Here is a 20,817-nt window from a genome sequence, read left to right on the forward strand (position 1 = left end):
GCAACGTGACGCTCGTGGTTTGCTCACCTGGGACGCTCACAACAGCTCTTGGTCACTTCGGAAGCCGGAATATGGCCGCGGCCACAGTGTGAACTGTAGCCAGGCGAGTCATCCACTTGTCCACCCCAACGAGTAGTCCAGTAGCGATCGCATTTGGCCAATCTCCGGAGGACCTATCCAGGTCCAAAACGCAAGTGAATATGACCGCGCTGTGTGAATCCCATACAATGGCGAGACCTTTCACGAAGTTAGGGGGCCAAATAATCAGCTGGTGTTGATACTTAATTCTCTCCCGTGTTCCTGGGGAGGCACTGAAGCATCCCTCGTGACCTTTTAACACAGATGTAATGAATGAATTAATTTGTATGCACCAATCACGGAATGTCTTTTTGCTATATATTGCACATATGAGTTTCACTAAGCACGCTTGAAAATGGCGGCGATTAGCTGCTGAAACGTCGCGTCTGTATGCTGCACATGCTGTTTAAATAAATTTCACCGTTTTGAATTTCAAAAAGGAGTGCTGTGGATTTTCCTATACTATCTAAACACGGTCCCTGGTCTCGACTTGGATCCGCTGGCACCGAACATTGACCTTTGCTGAAGTGCTGCTGCTATCTTCTGTGATTTAGATAGATAGATAGATAGATAGATAGATAGATAGATAGATAGATAGATAGGAGATAGATAGATAGATAGGGGATAGATAGATAGATAGATAGATAGATAGATAGATAGATAGATAGATAGATAGATAGATGGGGTATGTGCCTGGTGTATCACTCTTCCTCTTTCCTTCACCAGAAGTGGAGGAGACATTCCTCTCCCATCCTGTCTGTTGCAATCTTTGTCTATTACTTTGTCTTTTGTCTAATATTTGTCTATTCCTGCATAATGCATCATGTGTTATTGTATGTATTATTTGCTTTATATTGCCATGGTACATCAGGTACCATTTAAAATTTTATTGCCCTCTAATTGGATGGGAATAGCAATCCTTCAGCCATGGTTCCATAGAGGTTTGCTCCACTGGTGGTTTTTCCTGTTCACAGTGCTGGAAAATGGTTCTTTGTCAAAGGGATTGCTGTGTTCCATATCATTTCCATAATTATGGCCTGGACATATAGCTTCAAGTTATAGATTCAGGGTATTGAATAGGGGGGGGGGGGTGCTAAACATATATAAATAGATAACAATATATGGTATATAATATATATTCACAACTTTGGTCTGGCAGTTTGGGTGTAAGATTGAAGTTACAGAAAGTTTTGGTAAACTGTTTAGCTTTAAAAGAATTTTAGACCTCATGATGGTAAATAGGATGCTCCTTGGAAATTACCAGTCCCTAAGGGGTATCTTCCTTACAGCTTGGGTAACCTGCGAACCTCCATTGCTGCAAAACTCAACATGCATGGGCCGCTACAACCAAAGCATGATGGAAATTGTAGTTTTTCAACAGCCTTATGGCCACAGGTCCCTCCCTGGTCTAGTGGATCTATAACTAGTTCATCCCCATGCCGTCTATTCTGTATGAACAATAGGTATCCATTTTCTCTGCTCTTGTTTCCATTATAAATATAGAAACCTCAATGGATCCTTAATAAAAACCAAACCTAAGTAAATGCAGTCGGTCTGCGCCATATGGATCTATCATACAACAGATCCGTCACAATGGCATGTGTTACATTATAAACTGAAGCCAAGAAGCAGATGTGAACGAGGCTTAAATAAAATAAGAAAACAACAACATCTTATTGTCTGATGAACATGTAAAGTAAATAATCAGCCAGATCACACATAAGGAATCATCTAACTGGCATAGCCGATCAGGAGAGGGAAATGTTGCGTGGCCATTGTCATTAAATGTATGTCCATTTCGTCAAAGGCAATTACATATGTTTGTTCACTAAGATGTTATATTATTCCAAATAAACAGCCGACAGTGTGTATACAGCTGGGAGCACTTTATGCTGCAAAAGGCTTAACAGGGACCTGGAGTCCTGAGATTTTGACTGAAACTGTCTTCATATTAAAAACTCCAAAACTACCAACTATTACTATAATACACAAATTATTATGTATATACATATAACTATTACTACTCCTATATACAAGAATATTACTATAATACTGCTTCTTTGTATACAAGAACATAACTACTATAATACTGCTCCTATATACAAGAATATAACTACTATAATACTGCTCCTATATACAGGAATATAACTACTATAATACTGCTCCTATATACAGGAATATAACTACTATAATACTGTCCCTATATACAAGAATATAACTACTATAATACTGCTCCTATATACAGGAATATAACTACTATAATACTGCTCCTATATACAATAATATAACTACTATAATACTGCCCCTATATACAAGAATATAACTACTATAATACTGCTCCTATATACAAGAATATAACTACTATAATACTGCTCCTATATACAAGAATATAACTACTATAATACTGCTCCTATATATAAGGATATAACTACTATAATACTGCTCCTATATACAAGAATATAACTACTATAATACTGCTCCTATATACAGGAATATAACTACTATAATACTGCTCCTATATACAAGAATATACTACTATAATACTGCTCCTATATACAGGAATATAACTACTATAATACTGCTCCTATATACAAGAATATAACTACTATAATACTGCCCCTATATACAAGAATATAACTACTATAATACTGCCCCCCTATATACAAGAATATAACTACTATAATACTGCTCCTATATACAAGAATATAACTACAATAATACTGCCCCTATATACAAGAATATAACTACTATAATACTGCTCCTATATACAGGAATATAACTACTATAATACTGCTCCTATATACAAGAATATAACTACTATAATACTGCTCCTATATACAGGAATATAACTACTATAATACTGCCCTCTATAGACAAAAATAAAATTCTATTTGAATGGCTTCCCACCATAGTGTATATATTGGGAGGCTCAGCCTGGAGCGGGGATCTGGAATGTTCCTGTGACCTCAGTATTTGCTCGGAGAATATTTCAGGCCAGGAGAGAGCTGGTAATTATGTAAATATAAGTCAGACTCAGTCGCTGCCCGGAGCGGAGACTCTATAGTACGGTCATATAGATGTGGTGTTGAGTTTCCTGCCAAGTCCTACTGTGCTCTCAGCTCTGTGAAATCATTTATCACAGTCGTTCTTCCCTATGGGAAGCAGATATGTCAGGGGAGCGTCACTTACTGCGCGGTAGTAAATAATAGGAGCTGAAAACAAACTGCTGGAAAGAGGATAGCCTACTATTTATAGCAAGAAGGGCAGGTACTGGCGGAGGCGACCGCTGCCAGGACGTTCAACTATGTCACTTAGTGCTGAGAATAAAATGAAAAGTGGAAACTTAGTGATACATAATATATAAAGAATTCCAATAAATAATACCACCATCTGTGTGCACCTATATAGTGTCAGCTTCATGTTACCCTTCACACCCATACACGTCATTGATAATTGATGTCTGTATACAACCAACCCAAGAGGTCCCATGAGAAAAGTGTAAACCATATACAGCTGGCTCCCCCTAGTGTTGCCTCCAAGTTACACGCCTTCTGATTCCTCCTATACAGTAATCACTATAAGCGGAACAGAAAGAGTTAAACCAAACCATACCTTAAAAAAAATTAAAGGATGTCTGCTGACCACTTGATGTCCCCATTGCAACCTACAGTGGTGTATTAATCACATAGTGACCCTTTAGTGTGGGGGTCCCGTCCATAGTGAAAATGGTCATTTATCTGTTTCTCCTACTGCAATTAGATAGAGCTGCCACTAGGGGGTGCTCAATGCATGCAGATGTATACAGCTCCCATCCTGTATTCATGCATATGCAGTTAGCTCCCCCTAATGGTGACTCCATGCAGCCCAAATTCTATTATAAAGTGTCTCATCCCAAGATTCTCCCACATTTTTGGCATATACTCAGGAGAAGGTTTTTTTTTCCCTTATTCTTTCACACTACAATGGGCTCTCACTTCCTTTATGTTTGCTCTGGTAAATGGAACCATATGTTACTTGTTCTGCGTTTTATGTTATTTTTACTTACAATGTTATTTCTATATCTTTTTCATAATAAATAAGTGATAGAAACAAAGGAGACGTCTAAGAGGTGAATCCAGGACATGATCACAGCAAGAAATTCTGGTCACTCCTAAGGTCTATTGCATGGAGCGACTATCTGCCGAATCACAGCCGTCCTTTCCCCACCCTCCACCAGTAGTCACAGCCGTCCTTTCCTCTTCCTCCACCAGTAGTCACAGCCGTCCTTTCCTCTTCCTCCACCAGTAGTCACAGCCGTCCTTTCCTCTTCCTCCACCAGTAGTCACAGCCGTCCTTTCCCCACCCTCCACCAGTAGTCACAGCCGTCCTTTCCTCTCCCTCCATCATTAGTCACAGCCGTCCTTTCCCCCCCACCAGTAGTCACAGCAGTCCTTTCCTCTCCCTCCATCATTAGTCACAGCAGTCCTTTCCCCACCCTCCACCAGTAGTCACAGCAGTCCTTTCCCCCCCACCAGTAGTCACAGCAGTCCTTCCCCCCACCAGTAGTCACAGCAGTCCCCCCCACCAGTAGTCACAGCCGTCCTTCCCCCCCACCAGTTGTCACAGCAGTCCCCCCCACCAGTTGTCACAGCAGTCCTTTCCTCACTCTCCACCAGTAGTCACAGCAGTCCTTTCCTCTCCCTCCACCAGTAGTCACAGCAGTCCTTTCCCCACCCTCCACCAGTAGTCACAGCAGTCCCCCCCCACCAGTAGTCACAGCAGTCCTTTCCTTCCTCCACCAGTAGTCACAGCAGTCCTTTCCCCCCCACCAGTAGTCACAGCAGTCCTTTCCCCCCCACCAGTAGTCACAGCAGTCCCCCCCACCAGTAGTCACAGCAGTCCTTTCCTCCCTCCACCAGTAGTCACAGCAGTCCTTTCCCCACCCTCCACCAGTAGTCACAGCAGTCCTTTCCTCTTCCTCCACCAGTAGTCACAGCAGTCCTTTCCTCACCCTTCACCAGTAGTCACAGCAGTCCTTTCCTCTCCCTCCACCAGTAGTCACAGCAGTCCTTTCCTCACCCTCCACCAGTAGTCACAGCAGTCCTTTCCTCTCCCTCCACCAGTAGTCACAGCAGTCCTTTCCCCACCCTCCACTAGTAGTCACAGCAGTCCTTTTCCCACCCTCCACCAGTAGTCACAGCAGTCCCCCCCACCAGTAGTCACAGCAGTCCTTTCCTCCCTCCACCAGTAGTCACAGCAGTCCTTTCCTCTCCCTCCACCAGTAGTCACAGCAGTCCTTTCCCCACCCTCCACCAGTAGTCACAGCAGTCCTTTCCTCTTCCTCCACCAGTAGTCACAGCCGTCCTTTCCTCTTCCTCCACCAGTAGTCACAGCCGTCCTTTCCCCACCCTCCACCAGTAGTCACAGCCGTCCTTTCCTCTCCCTCCATCATTAGTCACAGCCGTCCTTTCCCCCCCACCAGTAGTCACAGCAGTCCTTTCCTCTCCCTCCATCATTAGTCACAGCAGTCCTTTCCCCACCCTCCACCAGTAGTCACAGCAGTCCTTTCCCCCCCACCAGTAGTCACAGCAGTCCATCCCCCCACCAGTAGTCACAGCAGTCCCCCCCACCAGTAGTCACAGCAGTCCTTTCCCCCCCACCAGTAGTCACAGCAGTCCTTTCCTCTCCCTCCACCAGTAGTCCCAGCCGTCCTTCCCCCCCACCAGTTGTCACAGCAGTCCCCCCCACCAGTTGTCACAGCAGTCCTTTCCTCACTCTCCACCAGTAGTCACAGCAGTCCTTTCCTCTCCCTCCACCAGTAGTCACAGCAGTCCTTTCCCCACCCTCCACCAGTAGTCACAGCAGTCCCCCCCCCACCAGTAGTCACAGCAGTCCTTTCCTTCCTCCACCAGTAGTCACAGCAGTCCTTTCCCCCCCACCAGTAGTCACAGCAGTCCTTTCCCCCCCACCAGTAGTCACAGCAGTCCTTTCCCCACCCCCCACCAGTAGTCACAGCAGTCCTTTCCTCCCTCCACCAGTAGTCACAGCAGTCCTTTCCCCACCCTCCACCAGTAGTCACAGCAGTCCTTTCCTCTTCCTCCACCAGTAGTCACAGCAGTCCTTTCCTCACCCTTCACCAGTAGTCACAGCAGTCCTTTCCTCTCCCTCCACCAGTAGTCACAGCAGTCCTTTCCCCACCCTCCACTAGTAGTCACAGCCGTCCTTTCCTCTCCCTCCACCAGTAGTCACACCAGTCCTTTCATCCCTCCACCAGTAGTCACAGCAGTCCCCCCCCCACCAGTAGTCACAGCAGTCCTTCCTCCCCACCAGTAGTCACAGCAGTCCTAGTCCTCCCCCCCACACCAGTAGTCAGAGCAGTCCTCACCCCACACCAGTAGTCACAGCAGTCCTTTCATCCCTCCACCAGTAGTCACAGCAGTCCCCCCCCCCACCAGTAGTCACAGCAGTCCTTCCTCCCCACCAGTAGTCACAGCAGTCCTAGTCCTCCCCCCCACACCAGTAGTCAGAGCAGTCCTCACCCCACACCAGTAGTCACAGCAGTCCTTTCATCCCTCCACCAGTAGTCACAGCAGTCCCCCCCACCAGTAGTCACAGCAGTCCTTCCTCCCCACCAGTAGTCACAGCAGTCCTAGTCCTCCCCCCCACACCAGTAGTCACAGCAGTCCTTTCCTCCCCCTCCATCAGTAGTCACAGCAGTCCTTTCCCCACCCTCCACCAGTAGCCACAGCAGTCCTCCCCCCCACACCAGTAGTCACAGCAGTCCTCACCCCACACCAGTAGTCACAGCAGTCCTCTCCCCCACACCAGTAGTCACAGCAGTCCTTTCCCCCACACCAGTAGTCACAGCAGTCATTTTCTCCCCCCACCAGTAGTCACAGCGGTCCTTTCCTCCCTCCACCAGTAGTCACAGCAGTCCCCCCCCACCAGTAGTCACAGCCGTCCTTTCCTCCCTCCACCAGTAGTCACAGCAGTCCCCCCCCACCAGTAGTCACAGCCGTCCTTTCCTCCCTCCACCAGTAGTCACAGCGGTCCTTTCCTCCCTCCACCAGTAGTCACAGCAGTCCCCCCCCACCAGTAGTCACAGCCGTCCTTTCCTCCCTCCACCAGTAGTCACAGCAGTCCTTTCCTCCCTCCACCAGTAGTCACAGCAGTCCCCCCCCACCAGTAGTCACAGCAGTCCTTTTTCTCCCTCCACCAGTAGTAACAGCAGTCCTTTCCCCTGCCCCACCCTCCACCAGTAGCCACACCAGTCCCCCCCCCCCCCCCCCCCCCCCCATTACGTGGCATGATATAGCTATGGTCCATTGTATTTCTGACCATTTCCCAATCCCAGTACTGACTCCATCAGGATGACACCTCGGCCGACCATCTTGTAAGTTTGATGAGTTTCCTAGATACAAGACTCACAGAGGAGACAGATCTTACCGCATAGCAAAGTATTTCTCCAGCTTTACCAGTAACAGAGGCCAAACCGCGTACGAATGTATCTGTACAAAGCCGCAGCAAGTGTAATACAGCTGGGACCAGAAAATACCGGCATGGGAAGACTGCACCCTCACACAACTTTATACAAGTAAGAAGTAAGTTGACTAAGGGTGTCTGGAAAATTGCTTCATCCTATTAAACTGTTATTTCATAACCTCAGGATATAAACCAGTATTCCCAGCCCAAGGCTTTCCCACTGTTACAAAACTACAACTCCCATCATGGCTTGGGGCAATTTCCCCTAACCAAGTTGTTTGAGGGTGCAGTCTTCTGTAATGCTCTATGGTACAGTGTTTTAGGGTTGCTTCATGGGCTCAGCTTAGTCCAACTAAGCACAAAATACTGTACTGGTGGACTGCACCCTCATACAACTTGAAATAGCTGTCTCTGATGGTCTTTTCAACATCGTTGTTTATAGTCCTATACAAACTAATATCCGTTGTAAAACTGCACCCCCAAATACTCTGAGGGCTCACAGTTCTTGTCTTGCAACAGATTTGCTGCTGCTCTGGACAGTCCCTGACATGGACAGAGGTGGCAGCAGAGAGCACTGTGTCAGACTGGAAAGAATACATCACTTCCTGCAGGACATACAGCAGCTGCTAAGTACTGGAAGACTGGAGATTTTTTTTAAATAGTCGCAATTTACAAACCTGTATAACTTTCCAATACCAGTTGTTGTTTTTTTTTTATTCGCCGGAGTACCCCTTTAACAATTTATTTTTCAAAACAGTTAAACAGAGGCGTACAGGTTGTCACCTATAGGGGGCGTCCTTGAGACAGGTGAAATACTTTTATGCAATATTGTGATTTTGAAATAGTCCCTCGTCCTCAGTGTTCCCTTGTGGGTCTACAACTGTTACAAAACTACAACTCCCATCATGCCTTTGGCTGTCAGGGCATACTGAGGGTTGTAGTTCTGCAACAGCTGGAGATCCACAGGTTGGAGAATAATGTACAACAGTCCAAAATGATCCAGGATTCCCGGATTTTCATCCACTCCCCCATCACCTAAAAGCCCAGTCCCACATCTTTTCCACATCCGGCTCGTCCCATTTCCCAGCACTATGCCTGCTATTATATTCCCACCATAGCCGTGCATTTACCGTAGCAGATTTCCTGTATGTTCACATTCATTGAATCTATACAATAATCCCCCTCCCCTTGGTGTTCAGCACCCTTATTATATCGTTTTTTTTCTGTCACACCTGCACCCATCCCCCCCTCACCTTTCACCACAAGAATGCAGCAATCTATGAAGAGGCGGAATAGTTCACATCAATATAAAGGTCCTGCAGACATCTGGTATGTTATAATAAAGCGTTTTGTGCCAAAGTACTAAATATATATATATTCTTTGGCAAGTATATTAGAGAAATTATTTTAAAGATTTCCATATATATATATATATATATATATATATATATATATATATTTATTTATTTTTTTACATTTTATGTATTTTTAGCTGATTTTACACTAGAGAACGATCAAGGCTTTGTTTGCAGATCCAGAGCTCCAAATCTGCTACATAAAATTTGTAATAAAATGGAAAAAATTTCTGCTGCCTGTTGCTACCACTAGAGGGAGCTTATGAGCTTAGAGTAAGCTCCTAAGCTCCCCCTAGTGGTAAATTAAGGAAAACAGATTTTTATTATGTTGTTCAAGTCTATGCAGAGGATTTGGAAAATGGGGATAATAATAATAATAATAATAATAATAATAATAATAATAATAATAATAATAATAAATCATGAAACAAATCAGTCCCACTCCCTCTGAGCTCTTATGACTATGGAATCATGTGAGTTTGTACAAGAGCTGTATACACAAATGAGCAGAAGATATTCAACAAAGGCCATTAGGAAAGTAGCTTTTTTTATTGTAGATTCTACAAAACACTATAAATGTAGTCAGACTAAGGCCACGGAGATTTCATAACTGTTGGCAGAACCCACCTTATGTATATGGACGTTTCACAACTCTCCCCCAATAATGCTGTCAGAAGAGATAAGGGTAGTAGAATTTCAAAATGTCCAATATTTTGTTCCCAGGGAGATAAGCTGCTGCCAGAAGAGTCCGCTGAGCCAAATATGCGTATACATGGAGCGATTGATGGAGATAGCCTAACCGCTTTATGGCTTAACTCTGTGTTACGTTTTTGGCCAGCTTATAGAAAGAGCACATGATTGGCATCTTAAAGGGGTACTCTAGAGAAGAATCAACTGGTGTCAGAAAGTTATACAGATTTGTAAAGATCTCAAGTCTTCCTGCAGAACATACAGCAGCGGAAAAGTACAGGAAGTGGTGTATTCTTTCCAGTCTGACACAGTGCTCTCTGCTGCCATCTCTGTCCATGTCAGGAACTGTCCCGAGCAGCAGCAAATCCCCATAGAAAACCTCTCCTGCCCTGGACAGTTCCTGACATGGACAGAGGTGGCAGCAGAGAGCACTGTGTCAATCTGGAAAGAATACACCACTTCCTGCAGGACATACAGCAGCTAATAAGTACTGGAAGTTGAGTTAAAAAACATGTTTTTTTTCTCTGGGATACCCCTTTATTGATAACAAGAATGCTTCCAGCAAGTGGAGATCCTATAAATTGTGACATTTCGAAATAGAAAAATGCAAAACTTCTTATTATACAACGATTACGCTTATTTACATAACACCGAACAAATCCTTTAAGAAGCTCAGTAATCCCTTCTGAATTCTTCCTGTACCTGTTCCGGCAGATAACATCACCCGCCTTGGGCCACACATTCCTCCATCGCTCCTCTTTCCATGCACGCCTTACTAACCAATTAGCTTTTCGCACTTCATCATAACCTTTGGGAACTGTTACCAACAAGAAGCGCGACAAACACGTTTTTGAGTTTTCTTTTTTTTATTGTGTCTGGAGGGTTACGTTAAATTTTGCAGTGACCCGTGTGACGTCTACAGCTCCGGGCACCATGACTTCATACCTGAAGAGTCTTCTTAATGCAGGCACTCATAGATAGATAGATAGATAGATAGATAGATAGATAGATAGATAGATAGATATAGATAGATAGATAGATAGATAGATAGATAGATAGATGATAGATAGATAGATAGATAGATAGATAGATAGATAGATAGATAGATAGATAGATAGATAGATATAGATAGATAGATAGATAGATAGGAGATAGATAGATAGATAGATAGATAGATAGGAGATAGATAGATAGATAGGAGATAGATAGATAGATAGATAGATAGATAGATAGATAGATAGATAGGAGATAGATAGATAGATAGATAGATAGATAGATAGATAGATAGATAGGAGATAGATAGATAGGAGATAGATAGATAGATAGATAGATAGATAGATAGATAGATAGATAGGAGATAGATAGATAGATAGATAGGAGATTAGATAGATAGATAGGAGATAGATAGATAGGAGATAGATAGATAATAGATAGATAGGAGATAGATAGATAGATAGATAGATAGATAGATAGATAGATAGATAATAGATAGATAGATAGATAGATAGGAGATAGATAATAGATAGATAGATAGATAGATAGATAGATAGGAGATAGATAGATAGATAGATAGATAGATAGATAGGAGATAGGAGATAGGAGATAGATAGATAGATAGATAGATAGATAGATAGATAGATAGATAGATAGATAGATAGATAGGAGATAGATAGATAGATAGATAGATAGATAGATAGATAGATAGGAGATAGATAGATAATAGATAGATAGATAGCAGATAGATAGATAGATAGAAGATAGATAGATAGATAGATAGATAGATAGATAGATAGATAGATAGATAGATAGATAGATAGATAGGAGATAGATAGTTTGTTCTATGCAGTAGCTTCCCCTTTCATTATCATATCACTGTGGGCACTCTAAGCATTGGTGGCACTACCATTAGGAGACACTGATTGATCTCCACATTGAGAAGTTAGAAGACTTCTTGACCTTGTTCTGTTAACATACAAATGGGTCAACCTTTACTTTTCCTCAAATTTAAATAAGAAATCTAATTTCTTACAATACAAATTCGATACATTGTCTCAGTGAACACAGAAGCACTGCAATCACAGATACATTGTATGAGCTAACACAGAAGCACTGCAATCACAGATACATTGTATGAGCTAACACAGAAGCACTGCAATCACAGATACATTTTCTCAGTGAACACAGAAGCACTGCAATCACAGATACATTGTATGAGCTAACACAGAAGCACTGCAATCACAGATACATTGTCCCAATGAACACAGAAGCACTGCAATCACAGCTACATTTTCTCAGTGAACACAGAAGCACTGCAATCACAGATACATTGTATGAGTTAACACAGAAGCACTGCAATCACAGATACATTTTCTCAGTGAACACAGAAGCACTGCAATCACAGATACATTGTATGAGTTAACACAGAAGCACTGCAATCACAGATACATTGTCCCAATGAACACAGAAGCACTGCAATCACAGCTACATTTTCTCAGTGAACACAGAAGCACTGCAATCACAGATACATTGTATGAGCTAACACAGAAGCACTGCAATCACAGATACATTGTCCCAACGAACACAGAAGCACTGCAATCACAGATACATTGTATGAGCTAACACAGAAGCACTGCAATCACAGATACATTGTCCCAACAAACACAGAAGCACTGCAATCACAGATGCATTGTATGAGCTACAGAAGCACTGCAATCACAGATACATTGTATCAGTTAACACAGAAGCACTGCAATCACAGATACATTGTCCCAATGAACACAGAAGCACTGCAATCACAGATACATTGTCCCAATGAACACAGAAGCACTGCAATCACAGATGCATTGTATGAGTTAACACAAAAGCATTGTATCAGTTAACACAGAAGCACTGCAATCACAGATACATTGTCTCAGTGATGCAGAAGCACTTCAATGAAGATATATTGTATCAGTAAACACAGAAGCACTGCAATTACAGATAAATCTTCCTTTACCTTTCTTTACCAAGATGCAAATTTCATATAACATTGGAACATGCTGGGAAAACCCTCAACAGGCTGCAATTCTGAACTCACCCACTGGGTTCCACATATGGATGCATATAGCATAGACGACTTATAACTATCACCTAATAGCGTGCGTGTGCGTGTGTGTGTGTGTGTGTGTGTGTGTGTGTGTTTTCCAAGTTATTAATCTTGTGATATACATGCCAGGGTATGTAAAACAAAGAGGAAAATTAAGGAATGACACAGCTATAGCTTAAGTCTGTTACAGTGTATTAGTGCAGTAAATCTTTGAGCTAAACACAGAAGCACTGCAATCACAGATGTAGTAGCACTTGAAATAAACTCAATAAATCATCATGATGAGTCGGCAAAACCCTCAAGAACTACCAGGTGACTACATGTAGATGCAACATCATACACAACTCTTAACAGAGTACACAAAGTCCAGTGTTTTTTTTTTGTTTTTGTTTTTTTAAGTTTCTTGATATGTTTTTTTTTTTTTTTATGAGCCAAGAGAAAAATTAAATGAAGCTGAAATATTTAGAGTGTATCAACACAAAATCATCATATGCATAGATGTATCCACTGTTCTTGTGAATATCACTAAAATGTACAATTTCTCATGATGTACATTCACATATAAACACCTGAAAAAAATCTGAGCTGAAAAAAATCTGTCTTCCTGCAGCCACCACTAGAGGGAGCTTGCTGTATACAATGTTCAAATGTATAAAAAGTATGCGGTAGGCTCTCTAGCTCCTCTGGTGGTTGATGCAGGATACAGAAGATTATAGTTTCTCTATAATGGGCATTTATTTCCAACCGCTCACTTTCCAGCTGTTGCAATGGCTGGTAAGCCACCGGTTGGAGACCACTGTTATACACAGTGAACAGCGCGGTATTTGTTCAGAATAAAGTGGATGCTGAATAAGTGACTCTACTTGGAGGCGACGCGTTTTGCTTGTTTATTTCTGGGTGTGGTTGCGGTAGACTTGCTGGCTGGTGCCCGATCCTCTTAAAATATATTCATAAAAAAGCATATAAAAGAATAATGGGAGTTCTATTTATACAGAAGTGATTGAGTATTAAAGAGCTTTTCAGTTTTGTACAAATAAATTTTAAAGGGGTTATCCAAGGTTAGAAGGGAAAAAAAAAAACAGCGCCACCCCCTGTCCCTAGGTTGTGTCAGGTATTACAATTTGGCTACATTCACATCAAACTGAAGACAAGTGTGGTGCTGTTTCTAGAAGAAAGCGGACATGTTTTTGTAACCCTGGACACCATCCATTCCATTGTCACTTCCGATTACTGGTAACTTATATGCATCTTCCCAGCTAATGTTCTTCCTCCAAGAAGAGTCCATTACCCCACAGGCTGCCTATACCACATGGCACCAACAGAGACGTGGTATAAAGGCAAACCAGATAGCCAGGTAACTGCTACTTACTAAAGTGGAATCAATTCTACATAGGAGATACAGAAGAGATTTTTTTTATTGTGTGATTCCATGGATCTAGTCTAGTGCCCCTAGTGGTGTAATGGTGTATATGCATCAGTTCAATTTTAGGAATCAATGGTATTTTACTTTTTGTAACTTTTTCTGTTCTGACTAATATATATATTTTTTTCCTTGTGTGTGGGCGGCATCCTCCATAGAGCTGTCCTCTATAGGCTCTATAGGTTTGTACACTGCAGCTGACCCTGCTCTCTAATACAGCAGTGTGATCCGGGCATGCTCCCTACTCACCTCCTGCTGCAGAGGAGAGGACCTCCCATTCCCCGGACAGCATGCACATCTTATATTACCCTGTTATGAAGATGCTATGCGCTATATGCTAAAACCATAGAGGGGCACTGAGAACAACTGTATGGGCATATGGGCATGGAGTATGAAGCCGGTAAGTTCCCTCAAGACAAAACTTAAAGGAGTTATCCACGCCTAAAATAATATGGCCGCTTACTTCTAGAAACAGCACCACTCTTGTCCTCAGTTTGTATGTGGGGTTCTTCAGCTCAGTTCTATTAAAGTGAATAGAGCTGAATTGTAATACCACACACAACCTGAAGACAGGGGTGGCGCTGATTTGGTAACCTGGATAATCCCTTTGATCCGCTTTGTAGCAAAGGATGGAGGATGATCTGTAGCAGCTTTTATGTGGCCTGCGGTATAATGAGGGGGTGCTGCTCCCCATCACCAGCAGAATAGTCTATACTGATGCAGGACCCAGCAGTTTTCTATGGGCTCCAGGATTTAGCGGCCTGGATGGGCAGTGCTGTGTATGGATGTGAGCAGGGGATGGAATTATTCGGGACACTTTGGCCCATCTACCTCTTATTTACCTTCCAGTAACCACATGTGACCCCTCCGTCCCCCCTACATCTGGACGCTGCCCTGATGCTGGAAATCCAGCAGGAAATTACTGGGCACCTGTGATTGGCGCGTCCCATCAGTCACCAAATCCAGAACTACTTGTTACTGCCATTGGCTGCCATCTGGACCAGGTGATGCCCGCTGTGCCCCCTCCAGCAACATCCAGCACCAGATGTAAACAACAAGGTCATGACCCCGGGAGGAGGGAGATCACAGGACCTGCACATTGATGGGTTCAGTCAGGGCTTCCAGCAGGACTGACCTCAGGGACCACACAGGTGACTACTGGAATCTGTTATATGTGCCCACCACTAGATTAAAGACCCTACTACCTACCCCTTACCCCATATACAGAGCCCCTGCCTGCCTAAAGTCTCCATCCTGCCTGCCTACTATCTCCATCCTGTCACTACCAGGTAGCTTCTTCATCCTGCCTGCCTACTGTCTCCATCCTGCCCCTAACAGGTAGTATCTCCATCCTGCCTGTCTACTATCTCCATCCTGTCACTACCAGGTAGCTTCTTCATCCTGCCTGCCTACTGTCTCCATCCTGCCCCTAACAGGTAGTATCTCCATCCTGCCTGTCTACTATCTCCATCCTGTCACTACCAGGTAATGCCTCCACCCTGCCTGCCTAGCATCTCCACCCTGCCTGCCTACTCTCTCCATCCTGCACCTAACAAGTAGTATCTCCATCCTGCCTTTCTACTGTATCCATCCTGTTCCTACAAGGTAGTGTCTCCATCCTGCCTGCCTACTGTCTCCACCCAGCTTGCCTACTGCCTTCATGCTGCCCCTACCAGGTAGTGTCTCCACCCTGCTTGCCTACTGTCTCCATCCTGCCCCTACCAGGTAGTGTTTCCATCATGCTTGCCTACCTTCCCCACTCTGCCCACCTACTGTCTCCACACTGCCCCTACCAGGTAGTGTCTCCACCCTGCCTGTCTACTATCTCCACCCTGCCTGCCTACTGTCTCTATCCTGCACCTACCAGTTAGTGTCTCCACCCTGCCTGCCTACTCTCTCCATCCTGCACCTAACAGGTAGTATCTCCATTCTGCCTTTCTACTGTATCCATCCTGTTCATACAAGGTAGTGTCTCCATCCTGCCTGCCTACTGTCTCCACCCAGCTTGCCTACTGCCTTCATGCTGCCCCTATCAGGTAGTGTCTCCACCCTGCCTGTCTACTATCTCCATCCTGCCCCTAACAGGTAGTGTTTCCACCCTGCCTATTGTCTTCGTCCTGCCTGCCTACTATGTCCATCCTGCCCTGCCGACTGCCTCCATCCTGCTCCTACCAGGTAGTGTCTACACCCTGCCTGCCTACTGTCTCCATCCTGCCCCTACCAGGTAGTTTCTCCACCCTGCCTGCCTACTGTCTTCATCCTTCCCCTACCAGGTAGTGTTTCCACCCTGCCTGCCTACTGTCTCCATCCTTCCCCTACCAGGTAGTGTCTCCACCCTGCCTGCCTACTGTCTCCACCCAGCTTGCCTACTGCCTTCATGCTGCCCCTATCAGGTAGTGTTTCCACCCTGACTGCCTACTGTCTCCATCCTGCCCCTACCAGGTAGTGTCTCCACTCTGCCCACCTACTGTCTCCATCCTGCCCCTACCAGGTAGTGTCTACACCCTGCCTGCCTACTGACTCCATCCTTCCCCTACCAGGTAGTGTCTCCATCCCGGCCTGCCTACTGTCTCCATCCTGCCCCTACCAGGTTTTGTTTCCACCCTGACTGCCTCCTGTCTCCATCCTGCCCCTATCAGGTAGTGTTTCCACCCTGACTGCCTACTGTCTCCATCCTGCCCCTACCAGGTAGTGTCTCCACTCTGCCCACCTACTGTCTCCATCCTGCCCCTACCAGGTAGTGTCTACACCCTGCCTGCCTACTGTCTCCATCCTGCCCCTACCAGGTAGTTTCTCCACCCTGCCTGCCTACTGTCTCCATCCTACCCCTACCAGGTAGTTTCTCCACCCTGCCTGCCTACTGTCTCCATCCTACCCCTACCAGGTAGTGTCTACACCCTGCCCACCTACTGTCTCTATCCTGCCCCTATCAGGTAGTGTCTCCACTCTGCCCACCTACTGTCTCCATCCTGTCCCTACCAGGTAGTGTCTACACCCTGCCTGCCTACTGTCTCCATCCTTCTCCTACCAGGTAGTGTCTCCATTCTGCCTACCTTCCTCACAGAGCCCCTGCCTGCCTACTGTCTCCACCTTTCTCCAGCAACCTTACATCACCCATTTCTGATCCGCTCAGCTATATCAGATAAAGTCAGCGCTGTTACATTTGCAAATGAAGCCAAAAGAAATATCATGCATAGCGCTCCGAATCCCCAGAACTCCCTGAGAAAAGAAGACGGAGCCAATCCACATGCTCCGCCAAACTGGCCAAATCCATTCCCAGAGTCTTACATTTCTTCTGCCCGAATGACAAACACAGCAAAACTGCTCCGAAGTGTGATGGAGAATACCAGGAATGTATATACCTATCTGCGGAGGTATAACAAGGTGTGTGGGCCCCGATGCACAATCTGTACCAGGAGCCCCATCTACCCCCTGCCATTCATATTACCTCTATAACCCCTATAGCTCCCTGACAATATAGAGGGACCTGCATGTCTGTAGCGGCAATTCAGGTATAACTGCCGGCACTGTTATATAGCTGTTAGATCAAGGAGACACATGGTATCTTTCATGTATCCTTCTGTGCTTCCAGAACATAGAATAATGCCTTTTTCCCCAGTGCAAAGTGTCAAGGAGGCATTCCCAAGACCCTGAAGTCCACATGTCTCCTCACTCCCCCTTGCATACCTCACCCTGCTTGGCACTCCTGGACTTTCAATCAAGTAGGGATGGGATGGGGAGCAAGGAGGTGTTCCAGGTTGTTGCATGTCAGGGGCTGGGGAACAACTCTTAGGAGATTTATCAAACATGGTGTAAAGTGAAACTGGCTCAGTTGCCCCATATCAACCAGTCAGATTCCACCTTTTATTCCTCACAGACTCTTTGGAAAATGAAAGGTGGAATCTGATTGGTTGCTAGGGGCAACTGAGCCAGTTTCACTTTACACCATGTTGGATAAATCTCCCCCTAAGACTCTTTGCACCTGTGAATAAAAGCATTTGTTCTAGAAGTACAGACAGATATATGGAAGGTACCATGTGTCTCCTCGCTCTAACAGTTTGGAGTCTGAATTGTGGCTGACAGATTCTATACAGAAAAGTGTCACTTATTATGCCTGACTATAGAATTAGGAAGATGTAGGCCAACATATACTAGCCTGGCAGAGGATACAAAATCAATGTGAACAGAGCCTAGAAGAGTTTTATTCCAACCTAAAAGTCTTAAATAGCAACAGCCAGCTCCAAATCCCTCCAAATCCTTACATTCCTTCCTTTAGATACATGACGTATCATACATCCCCCCCACCACATATAATACAATGGCATCACTATGGAAAGCTTTTATCATTCATTCCAGATTGATCCCGTCCCTGTCTCTGTACGCTGCATGTCCCAGAGGTAAGCAGAGATGCTGTATACACTGCAGCTTCCACCCCGTACACTCGCTCTGCACTAATCCCAGCCACCCAGTGTACTGTACAGGAGCAGGGACACCTGTCATTGACATGTGTCCCTGCTCCTGTAATTATTTTGAGTAAGTAATCGCAGGATAATCAGAGCACTTCCAAATCGGAATCTTAATCTGAATTTAATCTGACAGTCATAGTCACAGAATGAGACCCAAAACTATTTTCACAGACATATCACAGTGTACATGAGCTCTATGGCCAACAAGCGGATATGTGGTCACGAGTCCATGGGACCATATGGGGACAGCATCAAATATTAGGCATGTTACCATAAACCTGAGGGGGGGGGGGGGGGTTATGATATATTAAAGGTATAAACACTGCATTATTATTCCAGGACATGAAGTATAAGAATCCAATGAAACATTTTGATACATTTATTTTCAAAACAAAGCTCTGGATATTTATAAACAATGTATTGTTCCAGAGTATAATAGCCGCTCATAGAAAAGCTCAGCTTGCTGGGATAAGATGACAGCAGAAGAATGACCTGGGCTCAGGTATACAGTATATACTTCACAAGCACCCCCTCAGGGAGTGTCATCCTCAGCCGTCACTGAAGTATGTGCAACTCCATCTCCAAGATTTTACCTGGAAGGAGGGGGGGGGGGGATCTAGGGCCAAGGGATAACCGCAGCCAAGGACACATTGCCCCAGAAAGCAGCGCAGCCAATGCCATGTGGAGAATGAATTCATCCTGATAAGAGAAATCGAATCTCCCGGTGCGCTGCGACTGTTTATTGTACAATAAATGAGTGTTCTCCTTCCAGACACATAACTTGTTTCCTAAAGTTGTTTTCTCTCCCCCTCCCTCCCTTCTTCTCCAGCTTGAAGTTTCTGCCACGTGTGTTGAGCCTGACCCAATATCCTAAAATTAAAGAGACCCTAGCAAATCTGTAGCACTGTAGCATGGGAAGAGCTGTCATTGTCTCAATCTCCTGTCAAGTGCATAGTCATTAACTCTTTGTGCACCAGGTGTAGTAGGTTATACCTGCAGTGCTATAGGTATGAGGGAAATGAGGAAGGCAAAGAGCTCTCATGTGTTAGGATTTGGAACCACAGAACTGGCACAGTAATCTCCAACCTGTGGCCCTCCAGCTATTGCAAAACTACAACTCCCAGCATGGGCAGGGCATTGAGAGGGTTATAGTTTTGCAACAATTGGAGGGCCACAGGTTTGGGATCATTGATCCAGAACTACTGACATGGATTTGGGACTATAGAACTAACCATATAAGCCACCGTCTAGATACTGTCAGTGCATGCTAGGGTCTGGCTGTCAGGGCATGCTGGGAATTGTAGTAGCTAGAGTGCAACAGGTTGGGGATTATTGAGCTAGAACAAACCATGGCTGCAGAGCAAACCATGCAAGCTAAATTCTAGATACTGTCAGGATATGTTGGGCTCAGGGCATGCTGGGAGTTGTAGTTTTGCCACAGCTAAATAGTCACAGATTGGAGATCATTAAACTACTTACATGGAGCAGTGGTAACAAACCCAACAATACAATATATTACAAAGTTACAATTAATGTGACACTGAACTAAAGATACATTGATACAATGTTGCAATTGATGCAGAGCTGAGTCAGTTATTTGCCTCATTGTTTTGCAGCTTTGGACATTATGTTATAGAGTAGTTGAGCTCTGCTACATCTCATTCATCCCATGGACTCACCTGACCAATGCTGCTTGCTGCTAGAATCCAATATAAGAGCCACCTCATCACTAGGAACCAGTGTTAAATACATTGATTGAAGGCAGCAGGAAGTCTCCTGGACACAGAATCTCTGGTGACAAGATGGGGAGTACCAGGCAGTCCCACTTCACACATGCAGAAAGCCACTTATGTCCTTTTGTCTCACTCTTTTTTTAAAGAGACAGGTCTGACGTCAGGAATGAAGACAAGCCCTGCAGATCTCCTGTTCAGACAGTTAGCCTGCCTCCTATTCTCTGCTCCCCACCTCCTGCAGTCACTGTGTGCTCTTAAAGGAGTAGGAAAGTCATCAGTGCTGCAAACCACAGATACTTTATGAAATGCAAGATGCCCCTTATTCATGCAGAGACAATAAAACATGGACTGACCTACTGCTAAAACTATTCCCTCAGCTCTCCCCCAACCAGAGCTGCTGCTGAGACCTGCACTGTACAATGGCTGCAGAGACTGGGACCTTAACTCCTCAGAGAGAGAACAGAAGAGCAGCAGAAGGTTTATTATACACAGTGCAAATCTGTGCAAAAAAGTAAAAAAATGTAGTATA

The 20,817-nt window shown here is 44.6% G+C and overlaps 1 protein-coding gene across 1 annotated transcript in view; it reads right to left on the reverse strand.

The window, feature by feature from the left end:
• CCN4 (cellular communication network factor 4) overlaps positions 1 to 20,426 on the reverse strand; it is a 48,384-nt gene extending 27,958 nt beyond the window's left edge. The window contains exon 1 of the mRNA XM_069957074.1: positions 20,235 to 20,426. Within this exon, the coding sequence (XP_069813175.1) occupies positions 20,235 to 20,282 (48 nt within the window). The 5' untranslated portion in view covers positions 20,283 to 20,426. The remainder of the gene's footprint in view (positions 1 to 20,234) is intronic.
• Positions 20,427 to 20,817: the final 391 nt, after the last annotated feature.

The sequence above is a fragment of the Dendropsophus ebraccatus genome, chromosome 2 (assembly GCF_027789765.1).
Source record: "Dendropsophus ebraccatus isolate aDenEbr1 chromosome 2, aDenEbr1.pat, whole genome shotgun sequence".
NCBI lineage: Eukaryota > Metazoa > Chordata > Amphibia > Anura > Hylidae > Dendropsophus > Dendropsophus ebraccatus.